We start from the raw sequence: 26,919 nt of genomic DNA, 5'->3' as shown, positions 1-26,919 counted from the left end.
ATTAAGGAATGAGAGCATTCCTCCACAAATATATTTCCATCAGCAAGCTCAGTGGCTGGAAGGACACCAGCAGAAAGCAGCCCTGAAAGCAGGAAGGGGGCAAAGCTGGTGTGTCCGAGATGCCACCACAGCTCTGCCCGCGGGCATCGCCCCCGTCCCGAGGGCATCACCCACCCGTGGGGTCCCGCGGCAGCCGGACAGGCCGCTCAGCACCCTGGAGAGCACCGGCGAGTGCTCCCGGGGCTCCATCCGGGGCGGCCCTTCCCGGATTTCCACTCCCAAGGCAAAGGGGAAGAGATGCCCGTGGGTTTCTCCCGTGACACTCCGGTCTGCAGTTCCCGCAAACCACCCGAGGCAAAGCAGCTCCCACCCCTGGTCATCCAAAAACACGGGCATTTGGGGGGGCTTCGCCTTTTTTTGGCACCTGGTGGAGATGTTTGGATTTCCCGCGAAATGACGGCACGGAAAAAAAAAAATAACACACTTAAGTGGTTGTTTCAATTTTATTGGGGGTTTTGTCTGCGGAGATCGGGAGTGCCCTCCCTGCCCTCCTGCGCTGGGTGGGGATGGTAACGATGCCTCAGCGTGGCCAGCTGGGGAACTGCTCTCCTTGAGAAGCCCCAGGTCCTTCTTCGTTGTTTTCTGCTTTTTAAATAACTCTGAATTTTTTTTTTTTTTTTTTTTTTTAACAACCAAAGGAAGTAGAAAACTCAGGGCAGTCCCACAAGTGCCATCAGTCAGAGTCAGAGCGGATCATCTTCCTCATCCCTGCATAAATCCAGGACTTCAGACCCCCCACCTCACCTCTGCTTTTCCCCATCCCTGGAGTCAGGAATTCTCTGACTCTTGATGCAGAGCTGAGTAGAAGGATAGAGCTTCGTTTCCAGGAGTGTCTGAATGTCAGACACTGAAGCCAAGCTCCCAATTCCCAGACAAAAATGGTGTTTGGACACTCACAGCTGGATTTAAACCACTGGCGTGAGACAAGAGGGGCAGGAGATGAGAGGAAGGGAGGGAGAAACCTCCACCTGTGTCAAAGTGACCACGAAGAGAAGAGGAATGGCAGGTTCTTTTGTGCTCATGGTGTAGGAATGAGGGGCTTCAGCTGCCAGACCTTAGGAAAAATGCCTCAACATGAGCAGTAGAAGGACAGATCTTCCCAGAAGGCCATGAAATCTCCACTGATGGTGATGTATAAAAGCAGGACTCACTCCCAGGAGTGGGAGCCGAGCAGGAAAACTCTGCTGTGGGAAAACTCTCGATGTCCATGCAGCCCTACTTTTATGGCTGGGACTGGAGACTTGTTCTAGGTTTATGAAGGGGAAGATTGGAGCTGGCCATCCAAAGGCTGGGCTCTGCCTCCTGTCTCCTGCTGGGACCCAGGCAGAGGCTGGGCTGAGGTCCCAGCTCCCCCTCACTGACTGCAGTACCTGGAAACCTCGATCAGGTTCTCATCGGGGTCTCGGAAGTAGATGGATGTTATTGGACCCACAGCACCAGTCCTGGCCACGGGACCTTCTTCAACAACCACCCCACAGACCTGGGAGGACACAGAAGAGCAGGGGTTTAATGCTTCAGGTCCTCAGGGTTTTGTTCATTCTCCCCTCCCCCCCAGCCTTGAGAACATGAGCTGTTGGATGAGGCAATCCCGACATTCCCTCCCGAAAGTGTCATTTGGAGGCTCTGTGGCTTCATGTCTCCAGGGATCTCACTGCCCTGTGGCCACTCCCTGCCTGCCTCACCTTCAGGTGATCCAGCAGCTGCTCCAGGGGCACCTGTGTGACAAGGCAGACATCTGCAGAGCCAGGGACTGGGCACCGGGCCTTGGGTTCGAACTCCTTCCCAGCCTCGTGCAGATTGAACTTCTGGTTGCCAAAACGTAAAGCTTTGCGATTTCCCTGTCCCCAGAGAGGAAAACCAGAGTAAGTGAGACTTCCTGGGCTGGAAATCCTCAGCATCCACTCACCTGGGCAGCTTTAAAAGCTCCGGGGATCTGATGTGGTCCTGCTAACTCAGGGCTTTGCTTTGTGGCAACCCAAAAATCGATCGCTACCAGGCTCCCATGATACTCCTTGAGACGTGGAGGGACCCAAGAAAGTCCTACAGACACATCCAGATACTTCCAAACCACAGTGATGGAAGTTGTCAGGTTTGGGCACTCTCCATTCTGGCAGCAGCCACACAAAGAAAGGGACAGGCTGACACTGCCATGGGGACAAAGCTGATGAGATGGGAAGAGGGTGAGGAAGGAGGTTTTGGCATCTCTTTGCAGGATCTCAAGGGGATTTCTGGAGGCTCATATGGCAGCTGAGTCCCCAGACCTCCTGAACATGCAGGACAGTGACCACCTAAGGAACAAACTGAGTTGTGAGTCTGCTTTTTGGAGGCCTGGTGGGGCAGGAGAGAAGGACACAAGCTTGGAAGTGGAAAAGGTGCAGTGTGTCCATTCAAAGCAGTCAAAAGCATTTGAAACTTGGGCAGGAGATGAGCTGGGGCTGTCCTGGAAATATTAATCAACTTTTCCTCTCTTTGCCAAGGGAAATCCCAAAATAAGAGCTTGCCAGACACCTTTAGATGACATGTGGGTTTCAGGGTTCTCCTGCTTCAGTCCTAGATGCTGTTTTTCCAAGAATCTTTGTCTTTTTTTTTTTTATCCTTTTTTTGACTCCTTTCCCAGTGTGGGTTGGACTTAGCCCTGACTCAGCTTGACTCTCCAGAAACTCAGAGCTTGATGGGCTGCAGCTTGTGCTGGTCCTACCACCCCCACCCCAAGGAGGGGCCCAGAGAACCCATCAGAGATCCACAGGTGCCACCCACTGACTCAGAAGAGCAGTTCCAGGTCCCCTAGACCCAACCCAGACCTGTGCCCCATGTCACCTGGAAAGTCACCACCTCCATGCCCAGCACTTTGGAATAAAAGGCCACAGTGTCCTCGATGCTCTTCACAGTCAGCACAAGGTGGTCCAGGTGCTGGATGAAACACGAGGGGGGACTCACACACTCGTCCCCCTTCCAGGACATGTTCTCGAGGCCGGGAGCTGCCATGGAAAACCAGAGCTTTGCCAACCTCCAGGATTTTCTGCACAGGGAATGCTTGGCAAGGCCAGATCTCACAGGAGCTGGGTCAGTACAAAGCCAGGCACAGTCTCACCAGGGAACCTGCTCCCTGCAGCCAGAGGATCCTGCTGGCAGAAGGACCCTGTTATCCTGGCCTGGCCCCTGCCCAGTGACTGTCCCAGTTCTGGGGGCAGCTGTGAACACACCCAGCAGAAAGTCACTGCCCCCCCTTGCTGCTGGTGATCAACAACCTCTCCTCAGACCAACCTGGCTCAGTCCCTCTGCAAATCCCTTCCACCCAGCATGCTCCCAAATTCCAGGACCTTTGTGTCCCAACTGACAGCTCCCACCTCCTGCCCAGCCAACCCTGCCAACACCTGCAAGGAAAGGGGGGGACAAAAATAGGGGGTTACCTGTCAGAGGGGACAGAGCCGGGCAAGGCAGTGCCAGACGGGTCCCCACGACCTCCCTCTTCCTGCTGGGTGAGCAGGAACGTCACAGGAGAGGGGGAGGGAACAACGAGACTGGAGGTGAACCTTGAGCCAAAGGGCATGAAAGTCCAACTGCTTGAAAAATTCCAGAAAAAAAGGAGCCTGGATATTTTAACCCCGCGTTTTTTCCCTTTCTAAGGGAGGGGAAGTTGGGTTTCTGTGCTGTGGGAAAGCCCTCACTGGGATGATTTTATTCCCACTGGATGCTCTCTCCCTGCATTTATTTTGCATTGTTTCTTCTCGAATACAAAATCTCCAATTTGGTTGACTGTTAAAACAATAATTTTTAAATCATTCCAGGAATACAAAGGGATTGTAAAACATATAGAAATCATTCCTACATCCATCAAATCATTATTAATTGCACCCCTATTCCCTCACCTCTGTCCTTGTTTTCCTTGGCTGGAAAACCCGATGATCGCAACTAGCCAGAGAAGAAATGACAAACCAGAAGAAAAAAAAAAGAGCCAAAAGAAATGCTCTGCCTTGTTACGCTCTCTGATTGATCAAACCCAACCACCCCTATTGCTGCTAACATCTTTGATGCAAGCACATAACAGCATTGCATCTGAACACGTTATAAAAACATTATAAAACTTGGGTCACGTAAGGGATGAAAAACGTCCTAAACTTGGCGCTGAGTACTTTTAAATTTGAAAATAAAAGCTGCACAGTTGCACAGCGCAGCATCTCACTAGGAATGCAAACGTACAGTTACTTCTTTTATATATTTATATATTTATGTATTTATATATTTATGTATTTATATATATATATATATATATATAAAAGTGCGGCCCCTGGCTGGAGCTGCCCTGCTCTGCCCCTCACAGACCCTCCTGAGGGTCGAGGCCAGCCGGGCGCGAAGATGAAGGTCCTGCTGTCCCAAAATAGCTTCTTTCACCCGGCGTGCAAGAGGCCGATCCGCCCGCGGGGTCGAGGTTATTTCATCCACAGCCCCGCGCAGAAAAGGGGGTGAAAACCGGGCGGCGAATCCCACAGAGCCGGCGAGGCGACTCCCGAAAACTTTTCACGCGTTTCCTTCGCGGTTTAGAAATTTATTTTTAAAACAAACAAACAAACAAACAAACAAACAAAGACACACGTTCAGCACTTCGCAGCGGTGCTTTCCGCTCTCCCCGCCGGTGCCGGCGGCAGATGGCGAGAGAGAGCCCCGAGCGGGCGGCGCTCGGCCCGGCCCGGCCCGGCCCCACCAGCCCCATCTCCCGGCGGGCCGCGGGCGCTCGGCCCGCCCTGGCCCGGCTCGAACTGCATCTCCCGGCGGCCCCGCAGCGGGAAGGGCCCGTTGTCCCCGCCGGCCGTTGCCGAGGGAGCGCTGAGGACGCGCCGGGGCGGTGAGGTGAGTGCAGGGGGGAGCAGCTGCTCCTCCTGCGGGGCCGGAGCTGCTGAGGGGGACGCGCTGGGCTGTGCCGGCGTTGGGGAACCGGCCGGGCCGCGTCTCGCTGCTCCCGAAGAGGCGATATCAGCCCCGGGAGGCTCGGTGCCCGTGGGGAAAGAGCGGGTGCCTCACGGCTTTAATGAGAACAGCCCCGAGGGGCTGCCCGGGCCGCGGCTGTGTGCGGGGAGAGGCCGCCGGGCTGAGCCGGAGCTGCGCTCCGGAACGCGGGGAGTGCCGCCTTCCCCTCACGGGGCCAGCGCTGCCTTCGTCCCTCCCTGCCCCTTCCAGGCCTTCGGTCTGAGCTGGCCGAGCCGAAGGAAAGTTTGGAACGCGCTCGTGAAATGTATTAAAAGCAAGACGCGGTTGTTTTGATTTTTTGGGGTTTTTTTTCTGTGGTGCAGTAGCACTTACAGGTCTGGGAGATGTTTCTCCCCTCTGCCTACATTACAATATTGTGATCTGGTTTCCTAAGTGTCTTCTCTCCTTTTTTCCTTTCCACCGCCTAAAACTCACAACACTGCAACAGATAACGTTTGGAAGGTGATACGTGAAAGTTTATATGTGTGAATGCTCCTTCCAAGTAATAAATGAGATTATTTTGGATGACAAGCCGAATAGAATAAATGTTTATCTTTGAAGGAGTCAATAGAGAGAGAATGTAGCCTGGAAATACTTTGTGATAGGCCAAGGTAGACAGGTGGTTTCTCCTCCTTTTTTTTTTTTTCTTCTTCCCTCTGTCAGAAAAGTGGGACGGGATTTTGTGAGAAAAGCATCATCTTGGCCACATCCAAGACTCAGGAAATTCTAAATCCATATTCAAACAATTAAATGTTGCAATTTTTAAGATTTCATTAGGAACTCCATCTGGCCCCTCTGGCTTAGAACTTTTGATATTTTAAAATCCTCAGTGTTGCTCCTATTGAATGATGCTGGGACAGCAGTTCGCTTCTGGGAGTTACATAGGAATTTGGACCTAAAGCATGAGGTTTGATACTCTAGTTTTAGGAATCCATCTCATTAGGGTCTGGCCTTGTCTAACACTGCAAAGTCATATGCAGTTTTCTGTAGTAATTTGTCAGATGCTGGTGGTGATAGAACCATTTTTTTAGATAGTGCAATATGCTATTACTCATGTACCAGCTGATGCCTTAAGCTTTGACATGTCTTAAAATGAATAAATAGTTAAAAAAACATCCCAAACCCCAAAGAAAAAAACAGAAGAAACCTTTACAGGTTCCCGTCTCCCATCTATTTCGAGATATGGCCTTAACCCAAAGATTTCTGAAGACAACAATTATAATTCTACATATACAACTGGAGCTATTATGTATGTAACAAAAAAAGCTGTATTTTATAAATGGATTAAAGCTGGCATAGCATTAAACTTAAAAGTTTAGATTGTCCTCTGAGCAATCCAACCGAGATAGGAGCATTTATAGTATAATATATGAGTTTGTTGTTTCAGTGAATCTGATTACTTTTGTCCTTGTTTCATATGATGTACTGCAGTTCATTCTGGTCTCACAGTTTAAACTGCAGATGGAGAATGGTTTAATTTGAATTTTGTCCTTGGCAGATAAGCCATGCCTGTTTCAGCTGATGAAACCGTGGGGGACCTGGCCATGAGGGACACGGGGCTGACTCCAGCTGGCATTGAAGGACCACAAGGTTTGTACCAGATGCTGCTTCGTGCAGTTACACACTTTGATCAGCGACTTCTTTAGTCTCTTTCTAAAAATTAAGTTCAAATACCATTCAAAATCTCAGTTAAATTCTGAAAGGTGCTGTGACCTATGTTTAAGTTGGTTGTTATGAGAGGAGCTGCTAAAACTCACTTAGTTGTAATATTCACCCTTCCAAAAGGAGAGAGAACTTTTTTTGCTGAATTAAGGTTAAGGCCAAATCCATTTTTAAAAAAATGGGGACTAAAAGTACCACACAATTCTTTCATATTGCTCAGCTGCTATTAGAATAGAACTACTCGACTTATTTTCAGAATTATGAGTTAATTCTTTCAAGCTGCAAGAGACCATGTTGACTTGGAAACAGATTTGAAAGCACCTTCATTGTAAAGCTAATTTTATTTTTTAAGTAGTATGTTTGATCCTACTTGGGTGCTTGCTAAATTGTTACCTTTGCATTGTGTAGCAGGTAATTTCTTTTTATTTTTTTGGGGGGGGGGTTTGTGGGGTTTTTTGTTTGTTTGTTTTTGTTTTGTTTTTGTTTAGTTTGCTGCGTCATTTGAACTCCTTTTTTTGTTCTTTTTAGTCTGTAAGAGGAAGGAAAAAGGAAGTGATTAACGTGCCAATAAATCTGACAAAATTATCAGACCGATGGAAGTGTAAAATATCAAATTGCTTAAAAATTTGCATTAAGTTTTTTTTTCAGTATTTCAAAGCGAGATAGACTTTTGAATTGTGTGTTGTAGAATGTATTGAAGGTAATTTAAAGTTGCCTTGGTTTGGGCAGAACCATCAGCCACACAGAATGCCAAGGCTCGACAAGCCATTTCACGGATCAGCCGAGAGGAACTGGAAGACAGATTCCTTCGCATCAGCGACGACCACATCCTGCTTAAACAGCATGCAAACAAGCAGGAGGAAAAAATTAAAAGGTATGGGGTTTAGTGCTTTTGTTTTCACTTTTTTTTTTGCCCCTCAAAACATCAGCATTAAAAGTCACGCTGATTTCTCTCAGAGCGTGGTAAAAATCAGGAGTTGGAATCCCAGCTACTGCTTCGGATTTGTCACTTTGGGTTTCCAGCTGTGCTGGCAAAGTCTGAATATAACAGGTGTTCTGGGAATTGAAGAAGAGGTTATAGAAGCCTAATGATTTATCAAGGATTTTATTCTGGAATCAGAATGACCCATACAGGGAGATTCTGCTGATTATCAACACCTTTCCAGCTCCCAGTGCAAAGCACAAGCACTGTGAGGGCTGCTCTGGGGAAATGAACTCCAGCCCATAACAAAAACCACTGTGCAGCCATCTTCAAAGAGTTCTTCACAGGCAGCACTAGTTATATCCAAACCTGCTGGAGGCTTTGCAGTGATTCCATTTCTTTCGACAGAAACACTCCTTAAGCTGAATTTTCACGTTCCTTTTCTCACCTCTGTGATTGTTTTCCCCAGAATGACCACCAAGCTGATCCGGCTCGTGAACGATAAGAGAAAATCTGAGCAGGCTGGTGGTGGCCCCAGGAGGCTGGGCCAGGCCCTGGAGCTGGAGGAGATGATGGAGAATTTGCAAGAAAGAGTCCGAGAGCTTGAGAAGCAGAACGAGAACCTGCGCCACAAACTCATCTCCACCAAACAGCAGCTCCAGATCCAAGGCCACCGGCCCTGTCCCTACGGCCACGTCCAATCCCGCATCAACACGGGCCTCAGAAAAGTGGGAGAGGCTTCTGGAGTGCCAGAGCAGGCCAAGAAAGGTACCATTCACCTTGATTCAAAACAGGGAACCCGTAGAATCCTCCCTGAATCTCCCAACGTCGTCAGCGCAGGTCAGGAAATTATCGCAGAGAAATTATCCCCAACAATAAAACACCCGGAAAAATTCGGGGAAGGTTTAGCTCTGCAAGGTGTGAAGAGAAAGGAAGACTCCAAAAATAATAAATAAATATGTCTTCCTGTATCTGCTTTGTGTTTGGCTGATTTAAAAGCACCGTGGAAAGCTCATGCAAAAGTCCTAGTGAGGTGTGAATGTTCAGTAAATTCTCTCTGCTTTCTCGTTGCTTTACTGAAAGCAACCATCTAAGAAACACCTTGCTATCACCAAAACTAAATAAAAATATCTATACTCTGGGCATGTGTACACACACATATATGTACACACAATTACCAGCACCTTAAAATAATATTCAGAGGCCAAAATTAAAAATAAATGAATTTAACACAAATGAAAAGTAGGTAATTTTTTTGCAGGTGTTTGGGAAACTGATGGTCTGATTGTACCTCAAACCTAAATGACCCCATTTCGGGGGCTGAGGGCCGGCAGCCTTTGTGCTGTGTTTGAAATGTTTTACATACTTTGGTCCCACCTCAAAACTTTTTTTTTTTTTCTTGCTGAAAAAAGAGAAGCAGAAAAAATTGGAGAAAACATTGCTTTTGCTCCTGAAGTAACAGTTCTTCCACAGTTAACTTTTGACTTTTCTTCTTCACTAGGGGCTCAGGATGCTACTAAAAGTGGCCCTTTCCTGGCATGTCTGGGTGGACAACGCTTGTGATTTTGCAGAGGAAAACGCTGACAAAAAGCAAATACAATTCCATGTTCCTGTTTAATAATACTGATACTGTTCTTCTCAATATCTTCTCAATCTCTGCTTTCTGACTTTGAAAGTAAAATCTTCTAAAAAGACCTCTCAGGACGTGTTTTTAGCACTGAACACTGCGCTGTGTCACCCAGAGCTCAGATTTTACAGCAGCTGTGTTTTAGATACTCTGTGTCTTTCCGTGTGAGTTTGATGTAAAAATACTTGTTATGGCATCTAAAATAGAAGTTGCAAGCGTTGGTACTGTGCAGAGATTGCTGGTTTGTTAAATGCTTTTTCATTCAGCCTGACAAAAATTGCTCTTACCTTGTCTTTGTTTCCAGGAATGAGATTTCAGAATTTAGAAGTGAGATCTTCTGACCCTGTGCTCCCAAAATCTGGACAGAGTCAGCTCGAGGATTCAAGGGCTGACATAAGAAATTTGTATGGTTTGCATATTATTTATTTTTTTTTGGTCACTGTTATTCTTAAAACTTACGGTTTTCTTGAAGGGGAAAAAAAAATACATCTTTTCAGAAGTTTTCACTTTAGAAAATAAACTGAAGTGGTTGGATCTGATGACAATAACAATGCAGAAATGTTTTCTGATAAGACCACAGAGGATCAGGGGTTTATAATGCAAAATATAAGTTTTGCATATAAATTTCTAAAACCTATTGTAGTATCTTTATTTCCATAACGATTTAGCTAAATTGGATTCAGGACATCATCTGTAAATGCTCTATTTTCAATAAATGGGCAAGCTGAGTATAGAAATATATGAATTAATGTGTAGTCATATATTTTGTGCTTGGAGTTGTGTAAACACAAAGATTCACTGGGATCGTAGGAAATCATTGCAGAGAAATGTTTTCATAAATTATTTTTAAAATTGCATTTACTGGATAAATTCCACTGTTTAAGACACATCTTTTGATGGGGTTTTTTTTGTGTGTAAATTTACCTATCTCAAAACAAAAGCTTAAAAATTACTTCCACTGAAGTGGAAGATACTTGAGTTTTCATTTAAATTTTTTGTCTTTTAATAAATACTTCTCTGCTTTTGGAACTGAAATTATTTGCACTTGCAGGGAGACCGTGATTGACTCGCAGAGGAAACACATCGAGGAACTCGAATATGCCCGAGAGGTTCTTGTGAGCCAACTGAGAAGGAAAGAAAAGGAGATTGAAGAATCCATCCTGAGGCTGAAAGAGCAAGGCACAGCAAGCCAGAGGTACCCTGAAAACCTCAGGTAGAGGCTCATGTAGGCAATTTAATGCTCACTCACACTCAGGAGGAATTTGGAGTCTGCAAATAGCAGGAAAATGTCGGCCCTGCTGTGGTTGAAAGCATCAGGATAAATCCAACTCTCCAACAGTATTTTTTAGCATCACAAAGTGGCAGGACTTTATTCCCAGTGCTGAGTGCAAGGGGTGGCTCCAGCTGCATGAACACACACAAATAAATACTAAACAAATATAAATAAATAAATACTGACAAAACTTTGTCAGGATTTATACATTTTTAGCAAACAAAGAAATTAACCTTCGTGTGTTACAGATGATATTATTCTCTTCACTAATTAGTGTTCTAATGGTTATTGATTTCTCTCTTCTCGTGCTAATTTAGTTTACATTTTCATCCTTTTTATTCTCTTTTTCCCAGAGAGAAACTAACTTTGATAGTTTCTGCTTTATCTTCTGGTTTCTTCAGCATGTCCTTCGAGGGCTCTAAATTGTGCGTTCTTTGTGTCCAATTTTCAGCAATCCTTCTCTCCCCCCTCCCAGGGTTTGTTCACTGAAGCATCTCAGGGTTGGTTTAGCAAAACTGAAAGTTTCAGTGGTGAAATATGTGGTCAGTTCTTGAAGTGCCTTTCAAGGGAGGGAGGGAACCAGTGACACTACAGAAATGAAGCATCAAAATATTGCTATTAAATTACTCACCTAATCACAAGTCCCCCTACTCAGAATTTCCTTTATGGACCTTGAATAAGTTAAAGAAGTCATCACCATAAATAATTCTTCACACTGTGACTACACTGAATTTGGAAAATATTTAGAATTTTTTTAAAAACTTTTGGAAAAAAAAATGAAAAAAAAAAATATTTTCTCTTCCCCTACTTGTGAAAATAGTAGGGCTTAGTTGCACTGTTTTGAAGTGAGGAAAAACACTTTAAGTATTTTTTAAAATTCTGATTTATTTTAAAGATCCTTTCTGTTAAACAGTACATTCTCAAATTAATCTCAGAACTGTAAGAACATGGATATTAAGTGATTTTTATGCAGTAAAGACACACCTGCAGGTTGTTTGAATACCAGCCTTAAGGTGTTCTAGTATAAATTGCTGAGACCTATTTTCTTAACAGTGCTTGATAGGTGGAAAGTGTGAATGCAAAATGCTGTTCTGCTGGCACCAAATACTTTGGATGGTGGGAAAGAAGTGAATGGAAAACAAATAATCTCTTTGGGTAGAGGATTGTTTTCCTGTCATATGCAGTTCTACACAACAAGCAAAGATGTAGATGGAGTGATCTGAGTTGCTGTGTCATCAGTGTTTATTTCCCGGTAGTGTGGATTAGAGAAGAAGAAATGAATTTGGGTATTACACACTAAACCCTCTCCCAAATGTGTTCTCATGATGCGTTTATTTTTAATTTTGAAGGCTAAACATCCAGGACAACGTGGAGATGATCAAGGTCCGTAAGCAGCTGGCTGAGAAAAGCAATGCTCTCTCAGCCATGGAAGGAAAATTCCTCCAGCTTCAAGAGGTGATTGCAGTTTGCTCAGTAACATTTCCTGTTCCCTGAGGGCAACAAGAACGGCACCTTCTCCTGGCCTTGTGTTGCTTTCAGTTGCTCTCAGGAATGTCTCCTGCTGACCCCATTTACAACCCGTGTTCAGTGCTGCCACGAGATACCCCCCCCCCCCCCTTGGAATATGCTCTGTGGGAACATTCTGCTGGGTGTGATTTAATTTTTTCCCTGTATATTCCTTCCTTCTCACAGAACCTGAAGAATTTGAAGACCAACCATGACGCTTTGTTAGCAAAAGGTGATGAACTGAATGAGCAGCTTAAAGAGGAGCGGTTAAAGTGCTTCCATCTTCAGAAAGAGCTGCAGTCAGTGACTATTTCAAACAGGAGGACAGAAGAGGTGAGACTGAGTTCAAGAGATCTGGAATCTGCTTTGGGTAGTACATACAGATAAGGGAAAAGTTAATGATGGGATACCTTTTAAATTCAGGAATGTGACTAGACCATTCAAACACATTTAGAAGATTGGCCTCTTAATGTATATACTTCTATCCCATTACAAAGTGAAACAGTGGTTGCTGCTTGCACTTGATAGAATTGTGAACCACACCTGATCCCTGTGTCACAAAATCACTGCACCAGTGTCTGGACAGCATTTGAGGTTAAACCATAGGATTTCGTGTCAGTTCTGATGCTGAACAAGTGTTTTGTTAACTGAAAAAAAAATCATACTTGATGTATTGAAAATGGATTGCTACTTTATGAGTATCCTTTCACCCTGATCTAATTACAGTAGTAATTAAATGCAATATTACATCTGATTTAGCAGTTCAAATCAGTCACTCCTATTACTTAGCCTAGCAGCTCGCAGAGTAGTTTGTCATCACTAACAGTCATCCAGATTTAGGAGTAAAAATCAAGTGGTTTATTACTCATTCTCTACAATGTATGAAGAGTCTACAAGGACACAAATTATCCACTATTTGTCTTCACACATCCATTGTCATTTCTTTTTGTGCTGCAATGATCCTTCTTCGTTTTAGTTACAGGAAAGAATAAATTACCTGGAAAAAGAAAATGAACTCTTGAAGGAAAACTATGATAAGCTGCATAATAGGTAAGTGATGGTTTCTGTTTATAAAAAACTCCATTCCTGTGCTGTTGAACAGATCTTCCTGCACTGTGCTGGAATGTTCATCTGCATGGTGAGTGTGCACACGTGTAAATAATGTTCATGCTCCAGTTTATCACCTCAGTAAGTGTGGGTGGAAACTTCTGGGGTGTAGTTCTTTAATATTTCTAATAATTTTCTTTAGGCTTTTTTTTGGGTTTTTTGCTTTGGGGATTGTTCTTTTTATTTTGGTTTAGTGTTTGTTGTTTGGTTTTTTTTTAACAAAGGGGTGATTGAACTTTTTGTACGTTCTTCCAGCACTTGTCAGTGAACATATATAAAATCTGGTATTTGACAGCTTCTCCAGTGTTTATTTATGTTTATTTTTGAGGGGTGGTCAGTTTGTTTTGGTAATAGCTACCAAAAGAAGTCATTCTGCTCAATTGCACAAGCATATTAAAAAGACTTTCAAATAAACTTTTCCTTTACTGTAAAACTATGCGATTTTTTTTACATTTAAAGAGGTTTAGAAAGTAAGACACATGTCCTAGAGCTAAGAATCGCCTCAGAAAGCAGGTGAAATGCTTGAAGTCTTTTTCTCATATTGAAATTATTTCTCCTCTGAAAGTGTTTGGCTTGTCAGTGTGATGTCTGCCAAAAAAAATCAGTGACTAAACACAATAGGAGTGATATCAGATTTTGTTTATAGTATTCTTACAGTATTTATTACACTTTTTGTATTGCCTGTGATGAACTTAAAAGTTAAGGTAGTAAAAATCCAAGTAGAAATAAAAAATTTTTTTTAATTGATGAGATATAACAGTTGTATGTTTATTTAACTCCTCAGACATGATGATAGGTGTTCTCTGTAGCACCAAAAGATTTTTTTTTACTTTATTATTTTCTGTGGAGGTTGATTTAGGAAAGCTTTTCACATGTGTTTTATCCCAGTGTCTTCAGCGTGCCCTACGAGCAGCAATGGAAATCCAAGGAGCAGCAGCTGAAACTGCAGATTGTTAAACTGGAGACAGCCATCAAATCGGACTTGGCGGACAAGAATGAAATCCTTGACAAGATTAAAGTAGAAAGAGGTGTGTTTCTGAAAAATATGTTATTTTCTCAAGGTGTGAGACTGGAGTTCAGGTTCACTGCCCAGAAAAGGGTAGTTTCTGTGGGTGCTGTTTTCAAAGCTGCCTTTTAAGTGTCCGTTTGCTCAAAATTATTAAATACAAAAAAATGACCCAGTACATATTATGTGCTGAATGAGGCTCAGAGAATTTCACCTGTGTTCATTCTACACCTGTTGGGTTAATATTTACTCTTTATTCAGTATTTCTTCTCCCTCTGCCTTGAAAGTTCTTACAGAAAAGAGGCTCATATGACACTCTCTCAAACTGTAAACCACTCTTGTGTTTACTGTACAAAGTTACATGAAGCCCATACAGGCCCCTGGTGATGTTTAATTGTCTTTTAATTTTAATAATTCAGAATTTTTTAATATTTTCAGTATATACTAGTTTTTATTTACAAGCTATACATTTACAATGACACAGTTTTCTTATAATCTGCTGAACAGATTATTTCATGTATGTTTTTCCCATGCTGTAGGAACAAGTTCTAGGGAATATTTGTAAGACCTTCCAATTTTTTTTTTTAATCTCAACACTGTGATATGTTGTAGCAATATAAGGTCTACAAAAGAAGAGCACAGGCAGGAATTGAAAATATTTAGTTTAGAGTTGACTCTTCAAATGTGTATTTTTAAAAGATGTCCTTTTGTGAACAGTCTGATGGAATGAAGTGAGCCAATTTGTTGAGAATAATTCTTCTTATGATTGTGGCTTGAGTTCAGCTTGTTCTTACCTTTTTTTTGTACACATTTTTAATATTCACACTTGCTGCTCAAGCCACTGACTTCAAAACTGTGAGCACTGTATAGAAAGGAAACTTCTGCAGAAATGAACCCTGTCCTGGCCGGAACCAGGACACAAAGATTTCCTTATATTAATACATTCTTTTCTGCATTTTGAAATTAATTTTTCATGTACATATTAATATGAAAAAAAGCAAGTTTTAATTTTTTTTAAGCTATGTTGAATTAAGCTTAATATTTTCTTCTCCTCCATTAAGACCAAAAGGAAAAGCTGATGCAAGACAACAAGGACCTGCAGTTATGCTACCTGGAACAAAAGCAACAACTGGATGATCTGAAAAATCAAGTGAAGTTTTTCACCAAGGTGAACTTTATTTCTGTTCAGAATATGAGGAAAAAAAAACCCTCTCTTGTTACTTGAATGTATTTCTTTGATTCCCATCTGATGACATCTTTCCATTAAGTTGCAGGAAAGTGATGTTGATGTGGCAGAACTCAATGAAGCCCTTTTGCTTATAAAGGTAATTTATAAAGAAAAAGCGTGTGAGGGGTTGGATGATCTGTAGGATCCCTCCCAACTCAAGCCATTCTAGGAGTTGATATATTTCGCATTAATTCCATTATTTTAAATCAGATTCACCACCGTTTTCCTCAGTTAAATCACTTATCATGCCATGTTGTTCTTCCTTTAATGTTTATTAAAGACAGTTGTGTTTACTAATTCTGTAAATCAATGATAATGAAAAAAAGAAGGAAAAAAAAAAAAACACTGAAAAACCCAAAGTGAAAATTAAAACTTCGGTATTAATAACAAAAGTAGCATAGACCTGAGAATAATAATCCACATTTTACACATTCACTGACGCAGGATTATTAATTATATAAAAGGCAAACATAGGAACAAGTTTGTATTTTCACTGGATAGACAGGCGTGATTGCTTCTGAACAGCTGCTGAGTTGTAATTGGTGCCTGGTAATGAGGAGATTACATTGCTGAATGCAATCCTGACACTTTCTGGTCTGCCTCATTCCTATCTCTGTGTTATCACGTGCTCAGAATTGATAAAAGTTCTGCTGCCTCTCTTGTTTCACCACAAGCAACTCCCAGTGCTGTCCATTCCGTCAGGCACAAATACGGCCAAACCTTTTTAATTTTAATTGTTTTTTCACTCCCTCCAGGATCGAAAGCAGCAGCAGAACAGGGACCCTCTGGCTTTGGAAAAACTGGAAGATGATGCCCATAAAGATTTGGAACACTCCATGAGGGAGCTGCAGTTAACACACGCAGAAACGGTGCAAGAACTTGAGAAGACCAGGAACATGTTAATTATGCAGCACAAAATCAGCAAAGATTACCAGGTACTAAACTCTGCTTACAGTGGCAAATAACCTGAGAACGGTGATTTACCATTTGTAGTTTTGACACTTTGCAAATTCAGCGGGCAACAAAGCCAGCCTGTGCTTAGGGAACCGAAGATAAAATTTGCTGGTGTCGAAAGTATTGTTTAAAAAAACCTGAGGTGGGTTTAACTGTAGCCTTTTAACTCCTCCTGATCACAGCCCCTCAAGTTCTGCCTTCCTGGCATTATCTCTGAGCTCTTATCAGCTCTTTAAAGTAAGATTTTAAGTGTGCTTGTCTGATAAGCTTCCCTGTCTGCAACACTCTGCTTTCACTCTCTTTCTGTTGCATTATTGCAGATCATATTTTGACTTCTCCTTCGAATTATTCAAGTTTAAAATAACAGAAACTGTTAGGAAACACTGTCCTGAAAGAATAGCTACTCTGTTTTTCTCAAAGATGTGTTTAGATTTTGCTGAAATTAGAACTGATTGCTGCATGGATGTATTAAAAACCGCTGCATTTTTGGGTGCTGTAAATGTTTTCTCCTCAAATCTAACTCTATTTTAATTTGTTGCCAAAAGCATTTGCAGTATCAGCGCAGATGAGCCTCAAAAGTCCTTTTTTTTTACACTAATTTTTTTTTTTCAGACTGAAGTAGAAACAATGACTAAAAAGATGGAAAGGACACAGAAAGACTACGAGTTAAAACTGGAACAGTATTCCCACCTGCTTGATATCAGAGCTGCACGCATCAGAAAACTAGAAGGTATCTTACTGGCCTCAGTGATCCTGATGGGTCCCTTTTCCAACTCAGCACGTTCTATGATTCTTTTAATTTTTTTTTCAAAACATTTTATCCGCTGTAAATCTGTTCTTCACTTGAAACACTTTTCCTAAAACTGGTAGAAAGGTTAGTTCTTTCACGGAAAATTATCTGTGCACTGTTTCATTGACCTCAATGAAAATTGAACTCCCTTATAATCTGCTAATAACTGTTAGGGGCCTGTGTTTATTTTGATGTGTACTGAAGCAGGCCCACTGAGAAATACTCTTGATTGTTGTCAGTGTTCTCGCCCTGAGCATTAGGTGTATGATTTAAAGTGTGATTTCTTTTTTGGTAGTGCCTTTAAGGAAGTAGCATTGTTAATGTAATTGAATTAGGCTTTTATCCTTTTTTACTTCGTCATTAATTATATTGGATTTTTTAAAAAAGTTATATCACAGCCTCTGTTTTATCACTTGCAGCCCAACTAAGAGATATCGTCTATGATGCAAAACCAGCTAAATCTAGACCAGAAATCCTACCAGGTGATGGGGTGGACGAATTTGTCGAGACTGTTCACTTAGAAAGAGGAGAGAACCTTTTTGAGATCCACATCGGCAGAGCCACCTTCACCCCCGAAGCCCTGCAGGCCCTGGGCGAGCAGCAACCCGCGACCTTCTGCACTTACGCCTTCTACGACTTCGAACTCCAGCTCAGCCCAGTGGTGCAGGGAGGTGCCCCATCCTATGACTTCACCTCTCAGTACCTCGTGCAGGCTGATGACACCTTCTGTCACTACATCCAGCAGAGCAGCGTCACCCTCGAGCTGCACCGCGCCTACGGCGTCGACTACGAGACGCTGGCGGCCTGTCCGCTCAACTTCCACGAGGTCCTGGACAGCAACGGGAGGGTCCACAAAACAGCAAACTTAGTTGGTGAGGAGAGTGTCACAAAGGGTGTGTTACTGTTTCAGAAGGAAAAAAAAAAAACAACCCAAAGTTTAGGCAGAAATGCTGGATGTGATTCTGCCAGCTGGGGTGGGGAAAGCTTGGGCAGCTGCAGTTTTAGGGTAAAAGGTGTGTGTGGGGGGGAAAACCCAAACTGAGAGGCCACTCCCACTTCACCCGTATCAAATATCTGGCCCAAATGTCATCAGTATATGTCCTCTCACTCCTTAGCAATAAATAAAGGAAGAAATGGTGGGATTTAAATGGGTAGGACAAAGGTCTTCATGTAATAGTTGTAAAGCATCAGAAAGGTTCAAAATACAGAGATTATGGTTAATAATATTTCATATATTATTTGAATAATCAGTGGGGACGTTGGTTTACATTTTTTGCGTTATTTTAGGTACATTTATGTGCATAATTTAAAAATAACTTTAGGATATCCTGGACAGGACACTCTTAAGAAGTATTTAATATTCTGTGCTGCTTCTCCTTTTAAAAGTGTCAGATCAGCATATTCAGTGACCTCTAACTTCCCATTTTTGTAAAGAACCTTCTTTAATAAGCTGTTATAAAGTGGTACCTTTGCCAGTAATTCAAATTGCACACCACTTTTTGGGACACTTCCAACTGCTGACATACAAAACTGTCCTAAGCTTTATTTGCTCTGTTAAAATAATGAACCTGGCTTGAACTTACTCTATAGCTCACACAATAAATATTGCAGATTACAGCATGAAAAAGTCATACGTGTGGAGCCAGAGGAGTTGTTGTTTCTGTCTCTAACATGAGCTCCAGATCTCTTGTTACAAACCCTGCCATGAAGCACAGTCAATTAATCTCTAATTTGTGCCACTTCCTATTTTTTTTTTTACTAAAGGGCTTTATTTTTGAAAGGGAAATTAATGCAATCCCGTATTTATTCCGTAGGAAAAACAGGACACATTCAAAATTACGGTACCATAGAATACTGGATCAGGTTACAAGTCCCTATGGATCAAGCTGTCGTTCCTTACAAACAGCCATCCAGGGCTCTGGGATGTGTAACATCCAATTTTAGGGAACATGAACAGCCATCCCAGGTATGTTATTCCTGAATTGTTAAACCAGCTCGGTGGCAGATCACTAGAATGGGTCGTTCAGAAAAGTTTCTGAGAAAATACTCAGAAATGTTTGAGTATTGTGATATTACTTTGGGGTTTTTATTGGGTTTTTTTACTGGATATTGAAGAGAATATTTGTAATATAATGTAATATAATATTTGTAATATAATGTAATATAAAGTTTAAATAAGAGTCACAGAAAAAGAAGGGACTTCCAAACATAACAGTTGTTTACGAAATAAAAGCAGTCAGGTTGAAATGGATAAATTAAAACACTGTATTTTGAATGGGCTTTTTTTTTAGTCTAAGCTGTTTAAAATACTCTAGATCTGGAGTAAGTTTTATGTTATTTCATAATGTAAGTTTATATTGTACCAAAATCTCAACAGGTTCCATGATGTAACCTGAGAGGTATGTTGTGTATGAGTTCTGATAAATCATCTGGTCTGTTTAGAATACAGAATTTAGTGCCATTAGACTTGGCTTTGACAAAAATGAGGGTCTCTCCTCACTTACTGTAATAGAAAATGGTTAGAAAATGGCAGTAAATGGTCTTCCTATCTTTGTTTTCCTACAGAAACCGAGCCCCAAACGGAGGCAGCGAGCAGTGCAGGCAGACAGGAGAGTCTCCTTTCTGGACCTGAAGCCAATACAGGTAGCAGAAAATCCCAGTTATTTTTGTCCTGCACGTTGAAGCATGAAAGGACAATCTGTAGAACTAATAATCAGGACCACTTGGTTATTTGAACTGCACAGCCCTGGGCAGGGAAGGACAGCAGACAGGTGGGGGTGCAGGGCAGGGGGATTTGTGTGACACCCTCAGAACTGCCTGAGATCCTCCACCCTTGACAAGCTTCACCTTGCACAGGCTTAGGGCAAATTCCAGCAGGCCCAATCCAATCCCTCTGCACTGTGTTTGGCACTCCCTGCATCATTAAAGTACCTCTGCACCACTTGCACCAGCACAGGAATGGCTCTGCAGAAACCAGGACTGATCCCAACAGGTCCTGAGTGCTGTGCCAGTGAATTGCAGCGTGACGCAGTTCAGAGTCACCCCTTAAACCAGATCCACCAGCTGAGACTGCACACACTGTGAGAACAATTACACTTCTACATTTGGGGTACACTGTCACCTGCACATCCTTCCAGAGTCTAGAGGAGTCTGTGTGGAACTATCTCCAACATATCTGCTGCATAGTGTCAATTTTCATTTCATCTGAAATAATTTGTCTTCAGAGAACTAAGAATAGGCTGCCTTTAGTCTTTTAATCAAATCCAGTAAGCAAAGGTAGGTAATTTTAAAAGATTATGAGTACTAATATTATATAGTAATAATAATACTGTGTTGCATTAATTAAAAGCTAGGTGTGATAAGTTTTCCTTTCATAAATGCCTCAATTTATTTTTGAAATATTAACAGCAGTTTTCATTAACAGATTCTGCTGTTTTTTAGTTTACTATGAATAGAACTTTCTTGTGAGCTATACAGTATAAACTGGAAATAAGAATTCAGTCAATCTGTTGCCCTTCTTAACTTTAAAAGACAGCAAGTCAGGTGTTGGTGAATCAAATCTCCTGAGAGGTAAGATAAGAAAAACTGAAATGTTAGCTGGGTAGTCACACACACATCTTCACATCTTCACATCTTCAGCTGTTCAAACAGTCACTTTTCAAAGTTGAGTTTTTCCCAAACTGGGATTTCTAAGGGAGACTCTCTCTGCTATACCAGTTTTATGTTACTGCATTGACACCTCCTGTAGTCCTATTGCATGAGCAATACAATTATTTAAAGGCTGTGGATAATGAATGTGGGCCATAACTTTTCAAGTTTTAAACTTTAGTCACTTTTACTACTCAAGGAGCGTTATAAAGACTGTCAAGTGTCTTTTTTTTTTTCTACAGCATGTGCTGCAGGAGGTTAAACAGCTGGCAGATGATCAGGGGAAGGAGATGGCTGAAGGAACTGGACAGGGAAAAGAAGAGCTCTCCCATCTATCTGAGAAACAGTTACCTGCCCAACCATCAGTTCCTCCTGGAGATGAGACACAAGTAACTGAAGAGCTGGAATCAGAAGGTAGAAAATTCAGTTTTGTTAATAAGGAGCTGTACTTTAGAAATCTGGGGCTCTTTTCCCTTTGCAGAAGCATTTCTGACCAGCAATGGGAGCTGCCTCATGAGGAGAAACTGAGACTCTAGAGATGATTTTCCCAAATGAAAACTGTGTTCTAGTTCCTTGCAAAAATCTATCTTACCTAGATTGATAAAATATTAAACAGCATTTATATTCTCCCTTAGAACTGAGTTTAGTACTGAAAAAAACCAAATCCACATTACCAAATTTAAAAGTAAAAGCTTAAGTGGAATGCTACAATTTTATGTCCAGTTATTTTCAGCTTCTGCATAAGAATTCATTAGGAAGCCTGGAAAACCTTGATGCTGAACATCTGTTGTCTTTATAAGTAATTTGCTTCAGAGAAAAAAAAAAAAAACCAACAATCCTGAATGCTCTAGAAAATAATCCACCTGCAACCAGAATTACTTTTTTATGAAAAAAAAAAAAAAAAGCTGCATTCTTCTTTTACATGTGTTTGGTTTTAAAGAAGTTAGAGAAATCCACAAATTCAGGCCATATTCTTATATAAAGCCAACAGTTGTTCATATTTCAGTTCATCACAGCACTTACTCCGTTTGCCACCTTTCACCTGGTAAATATTCCTATTTTTTTAACAAACCAGGAAAAAAAAAAAAAACAGTTTCTTTGACTCTAAAGGTCATTGATTTGTAATCTTCTGCAATGAAGAGAAGATTTACCTGGCACTTTATTTATTAGGAAAGGAAATGCATTTGCTATCAGATTTCTCAGCTAGTCTCAGATTGTCTAAAATAAAGGTTTTTAGCTGCATTGATTTTATTTTGATTTCTTTTTCTTTCAGACCAAGATGACAGACAAGAGGATGATGCTGTTGAATCAATCAAAACTGACAGTGATGACTGTATTATCTCAAGTCCAGTATCCACAAATATTAAACAGCTGAGTCAGAGTACATATGGCAATTTGGTAAGACTAAGACAAATATTTTAAGCTTAATGTCCTCTAAAAGTAGCTTTGCTATATCTGACATCAGTTTTCAGTGAAGTTGTGCATGCCCAGGATCCAATCTCTTGGCTTCTTCTGAAAACCAAACAAATATATTACAAACCATTGGCTTCTCCTTGTCTCTGATGTGTGATTAATCACAGAACACTTCACTTCCTTTCATTTTATTTACAAATCTGGAGATGGAAAACATAAGTCAAGGACCATCACTTTGATGACAATTGGCAGTTGTTTGACTCGCTAGATTGTTGGAAAATCATTCCTTTAACTATTTCATCATTAACTATTTCATCTATTCCCACTAATATTGCCAGCTGAAGCCATGGACCTGTATTAGGGCAGACAGGATGGTATGGGATTTTTCCTGTCATGCCAGCTAAATTTCATTTAATTTTCTTTATTATAAAATAATCAGATTTGGGATTTTAGTTAAGATACATAATAAAAGGAAATGTTTTGAAAGGAGAGGGTAAAACTACGTCATCAACTACTGAAAGAACTTGACAGCAATGGAAAGTGTTCTATGTGATGGATATTTTTACACTGGGATATACCTGCTTTTCAGTTTAATTATATAATTTGCTTGGGAAAATGTAAGCTATCTCCATAATAAATAATAATATCCAGAATATATTAAATACAAACCCTGGGGCTTTAGATTCTCCTTGTGTATATGTAACAACCAATCAGCATTAATCATACAAAATAGCTGATGATTTACATGTATGAATGCATGATTTGTGTTAACACTTCAAGAAACAAAAAAGTGATTTTATGTTTGTGTTTTGGTTTTAAACAGGAAGCTGAAAAAATCCGCATTAAAATCACATCCCTCGGCCTCACTGAATCCCGAGTTACAGCAGATGAAACAATCCAGCAGCTGTTTGTGGAATGCAGATTAAACAACTTCCTTGCAGAGGAGACCCCCCTGTCCCTTCCAAAACCCACGGGTGGTCAGAGGATTCACTACAACTACAGCACTGGTGAGTGGGACGTGTTCCCTGAGCAGCCTGGGGGTTGAGATGAGAATGCCTGCAGTGAAACCTCCTTCCTGGACAATCATTTTCCCAGCTGTTTCTTAGTATTTCAATTATTCATTAACTTTTTCTTTCCTGTTTAAGTCTGTTTCGTTTAAGATTCGGTCTGAGCGCTTCGTGTTGTCTTGCACTTTTAGGTGACAGGATCCTGGAGCAGGGGAATCAGTTTGCTGTTTTTCACAAGCCATTATTACAGACATTCAAATTAAACACTTTCCTGAAAAATAATTCTGTAAAAGTGGCTTTGCAGAAGTGGCGTCACAGGATTTAAATTCCTGGGGCTGGCTGTCAAAAAGGACAAGCACTCTGCCACACATCAGCATTATCACAGCCTTCCTCAGGGGAGGAAATGCAGTCACTTCAAATACAAAACAATTAATACCACTGGTTTTTAAAATCAAGGGCTGCTGTGGCCATTAACAGAAAATGTCAGTCCTGTGGCTTTAGATGGTTAGATCACAGTTCTAACATCTGATGCTAACACTGTTGCTTTTTATTAGAAAAGAGGAAGGTTTCTTTTTCTTTGTTCTTCATGCTCCTTCTCCTAAAAAGGTTAAAACCAATCAATAACGATTTCTATTAATTTCACTTTCCTTTGCAGTGATAAATGTGGATAAGGCACATAATGGTGCAGAAAGAGAGTATCTCAAGTCGATCCTTCTGAAGCCAGATCTGCCTGCTGACAGGTACAGATCAGTGCTGTGAATCTCTATTTACAGGGCTCATGGTCTGCCTTGTCTTTACTGACGAGGGAACCCCGAGGAATTCATTTCTGGTAAATAAAGACGACAAAGCTCAAGCGTGCCAAATATCAGATTTAAATATTTTTCTGAACTTCAAGCTTGTAATATTTTTTAAATGCTATTTATATTATTTACATATATAAATGAATATTTAAATATTTAAATGAATGATTCTCCCCTTTGGCCATAAGTTACTGTTGCAAATCTTACTCTGCCTGCTTTTCATTTATGCTTTATTGAAAATTTAATAATAGTTGTACCTGCAAGCCAAAAATTATTCCAGCATTAATCTCCTCTTCTATCACTGTCTTAGGTGCCAAGCTGATTTCCCCATATTGATGTGATTGAACATTGAATCAAAACAATCTATTCCCAGTGCTCAGTTTTATCAGTTGTTGTTATTATAATCTTTCATTTGTTTTTATGTAATTTAATATTTATCTTACACATCTAAGTTGTGGGTTTTTTTTATCGAGTTTTGGCCATTTTGCTTCTGCTTAGCTCTTTGTCCAAATCCTAAGTTAAATCAATTATAATCGACCCACCTGTTGAAAACAGCTGTGATATTTTCCCTTTTTTTGCCTCTAGACCATTTATTTAAACACACACTTTCAGCAGGCCTCTGGCTTTAGTGACTAATATTTACAAATATATATTTTTCCTATAATAAATACTTGAATTTTGCACAACTTTGAGTGCCACCCACTGTTTGAAATTATGCTTATTGTAGCATATTGTAGGAGGGGAAATGAATCAGTTCTGTAAGCCTGAAGGTCTGGGGTTACACCTCTGTCCTTTTAGTGCTGCTAAATAGTCCTAAAGGAGGAGGGAAGATTTCAAAGAAATGATCCCAGAATATTCTTGCAGTGGGAAATGCTGAGTATAATTCACATGTAAAATAGTGGGGGGTTGCCTTTTTAATGTTTTGGTTTTTTTTTTTTTTTTTAATTTGATTTGTCACCCTTTCTGAAGGTAAAATATCTTGTTTGCTTGTTTTTCTGGGGGGGCTCTTTTGTGTTTAGCCTAAAATTTACAGTGGTCAGTGATCCCCCAGAGGATGAGCAGGATCTGGAGTGTGAGGATGTCGGTTTTGCTTATGTCAGTTTGAAAGAGATCTTCCAGAAGCAAAGAGATATCATTGAGCAAGATATTGATGGTGAGTTTGAAAAGATCTCCTTGGTATCTTCTGCAGCCTAAAAATTGTTGGATTTCTACTTTTCTTTGCAAGTAATTGTTTCACATTGTCTCAATAAGAAACTCTGTAATATTAACTAATGGGTTCCACACTTGTTTGCAAAAGTCTGCAAAAACTATTAGTGTTATTCCTTCAAATCTGTTTAAAAAACCCAAAACCAAACAGCATTCCCAGCTCACAGTAATTAGTTCATAAAATCTAATTAAGAACTTACTATAATTCTCCATTTTCTACAACATACTTCATTTTAGTAGGACCACAAATGTATCTTTATATATTTATATGTTAATAGTTCTGTCAAGAGCTAATCAATATTGTGTAATGACAACCAACCGCTTCAGTACTCATCTTTTACACCACCACAGAAGCTTGGAATTGAAATAATTTTGCATTGCAACAACTGAAAAAAAAAAAAAAAAAAACCAAACCACGATTTACTATTTAAATACTAATAACTGATTTGGACCCATCATGCACACAGTGCAGCAAATGCATTAATTGCTGTATTTTTACTTAAAACTACTCCTAACCATGCATATAATGTCTTTAATAGAGAGTTTGGAACATCTGCCTTTACATCTTGTGAGAAGTCATTATTTTATAGGGGTAATTATCATACTGATAGGTTTTTTTTTATTTCCACATTAATCCCAACACTAACACTTAATTATTGTTGTACATTCAGATTCTTGGCTCCTTTGTTCCTATAGCAGGCTGAGGACCTGAACTGGAAGGTTTCTCTACTATTTACTTATTTCTCCTCTAATTTTTTGGTTGTGTTTTTTTAGCATATGGTGCCTTTTAATCTGCCCAAACGCTAAGGAAAATTAATTAGAACAAAAAGCCAAACCTTAAATTGAATTGCTACAGATGTTTCCTGACGTTTCCTTTGCAGTTGTGGATTCCCAAGATGCCGGTGCCGTCATTGGAAAGCTGACAGTGACAGTGGAGGCGCTCCAGGCGCTGCGTTCGGTGCACCAGGAATGCAGGAATGAGTAGCAGGTGGGAAAAGGGACATTTTTTGCCTTCCAGAAGTTTCCTGCTCCTGGTATAAAGACCGTGGTGCACCAATGATGAGATCGTCGTCATTCTTACAGTGCACTTAATATCTGATTTCTGTGAAGGGGATGTTTGATGTGTAGGTGCATAATTTTGTGTGCTTTTCAGGCTGTTTTCTTATTTTGAAGGCCCTTCCTTCGACTCTAAGCAGTTGATGGTATCAAGGTCTAACTCAGTCCTAGCAGATCGTTTTCAAACCTGCTTGTAAATGATCAGATACCAGTTGGGGGTACTTTGTGTAAGGAAATATGTGATTGGGAACCTCGAGACAGCAATGCTTGTAGGTTCTTACTAAAAGTATTCCATCCCAGTCCTCTCTCAGGACAGGATCACCAGCCAGAGCTAGATCTAAGCATGTGGAGCAGTTTTTGCACTTAATGTACCATCTAATAATTAAAATATTTTTTTTTAAATTCTAGAGATGGCACAAGTGTGACCACATTTGTCATTTGTTTCAGCCATTTCACATTTTGCATTAAAAAAAAAAAAAAAAAAACCCCAAAGCATTTTAGTGTTGATTTTCATGGACTGCAGTATGCCATCAAATTGCCATCCAGTTTGGCAAACACCACACAACTGTGAGGCAGTTGACAAAAAGCAGCTTTTATTGTTAACAATGTGGTTTGCTCAGATAATTTTTCTGTATAATTCAGCGGTAAACAATTTGTTATGGTTTATTCCTGGGTTGTTTGGCTTGGTT

The 26,919-nt window shown here is 40.9% G+C and overlaps 2 protein-coding genes across 2 annotated transcripts; one reads left to right on the top strand and one right to left on the bottom strand.

Moving 5' to 3' along the window:
- Window positions 1–1,218: 1,218 nt before the first annotated feature.
- GLOD5 (glyoxalase domain containing 5) lies at window positions 1,219–3,580 on the bottom strand. Its single transcript, XM_027893179.1, has 4 exons — window positions 3,471–3,580; window positions 2,878–3,043; window positions 1,743–1,898; window positions 1,219–1,540 (listed from the first exon to the last, which is right to left on the bottom strand). Exons 2-4 carry the CDS (start codon window positions 3,019–3,021, stop codon window positions 1,415–1,417), a joined length of 426 nt encoding a protein of 141 aa, XP_027748980.1. The 5' UTR covers window positions 3,022–3,043; window positions 3,471–3,580; the 3' UTR covers window positions 1,219–1,414.
- A 2,878-nt stretch (window positions 3,581–6,458) lies between these two features.
- LOC114062113 (protein fantom-like) lies at window positions 6,459–26,159 on the top strand. The gene is made up of 22 exons (XM_027893177.1): window positions 6,459–6,615; window positions 7,417–7,561; window positions 8,079–8,377; window positions 9,541–9,640; window positions 10,288–10,431; window positions 11,859–11,964; window positions 12,202–12,348; window positions 12,992–13,065; window positions 14,011–14,150; window positions 15,190–15,296; window positions 15,397–15,453; window positions 16,112–16,291; window positions 16,923–17,040; window positions 17,520–17,972; window positions 18,915–19,066; window positions 19,666–19,743; window positions 20,991–21,162; window positions 22,022–22,146; window positions 22,985–23,168; window positions 23,824–23,908; window positions 24,988–25,121; window positions 26,056–26,159. Exons 1-22 carry the CDS (start codon window positions 6,531–6,533, stop codon window positions 26,157–26,159), a joined length of 3,189 nt encoding a protein of 1,062 aa, XP_027748978.1. The 5' UTR covers window positions 6,459–6,530.
- The last annotated feature ends 760 nt before the right edge of the window (window positions 26,160–26,919 follow it).

Source organism: Empidonax traillii, unplaced genomic scaffold (genome assembly GCF_003031625.1).
Source record: "Empidonax traillii isolate 1590-97213 ecotype Southwest subspecies unplaced genomic scaffold, ASM303162v1 scaffold383:size710549, whole genome shotgun sequence".
Taxonomy (NCBI): domain Eukaryota; kingdom Metazoa; phylum Chordata; class Aves; order Passeriformes; family Tyrannidae; genus Empidonax; species Empidonax traillii.
This window is presented reverse-complemented; position numbering and strand designations above follow the sequence as displayed.

What these genes read in the sequence shown, in the direction of transcription:
- LOC114062113 (XM_027893177.1), top strand. Translation starts at nt 6,531, where the DNA reads ATGCCTGTTTCAGCTGATGAAACCGTGGGGGACCTGGCCATGAGGGAC. An exon ending in TATGATAAGCTGCATAATAG is followed by an intron (nt 13,066 to 14,010) that starts GTAAGTGATGGT and finishes GTTTTATCCCAG; the next exon opens with TGTCTTCAGCGTGCCCTACG. An exon ending in TGAAGAGCTGGAATCAGAAG is followed by an intron (nt 21,163 to 22,021) that starts GTAGAAAATTCA and finishes TTTTTCTTTCAG; the next exon opens with ACCAAGATGACAGACAAGAG.
- GLOD5 (XM_027893179.1), bottom strand. Translation starts at nt 3,021, where the DNA reads ATGTCCTGGAAGGGGGACGAGTGTGTGAGTCCCCCCTCGTGTTTCATC. An exon ending in TGGAGGTGGTGACTTTCCAG is followed by an intron (nt 1,899 to 2,877) that starts GTGACATGGGGC and finishes CTCTGGGGACAG; the next exon opens with GGAAATCGCAAAGCTTTACG. An exon ending in AGCTGCTGGATCACCTGAAG is followed by an intron (nt 1,541 to 1,742) that starts GTGAGGCAGGCA and finishes GTGTCCTCCCAG; the next exon opens with GTCTGTGGGGTGGTTGTTGA.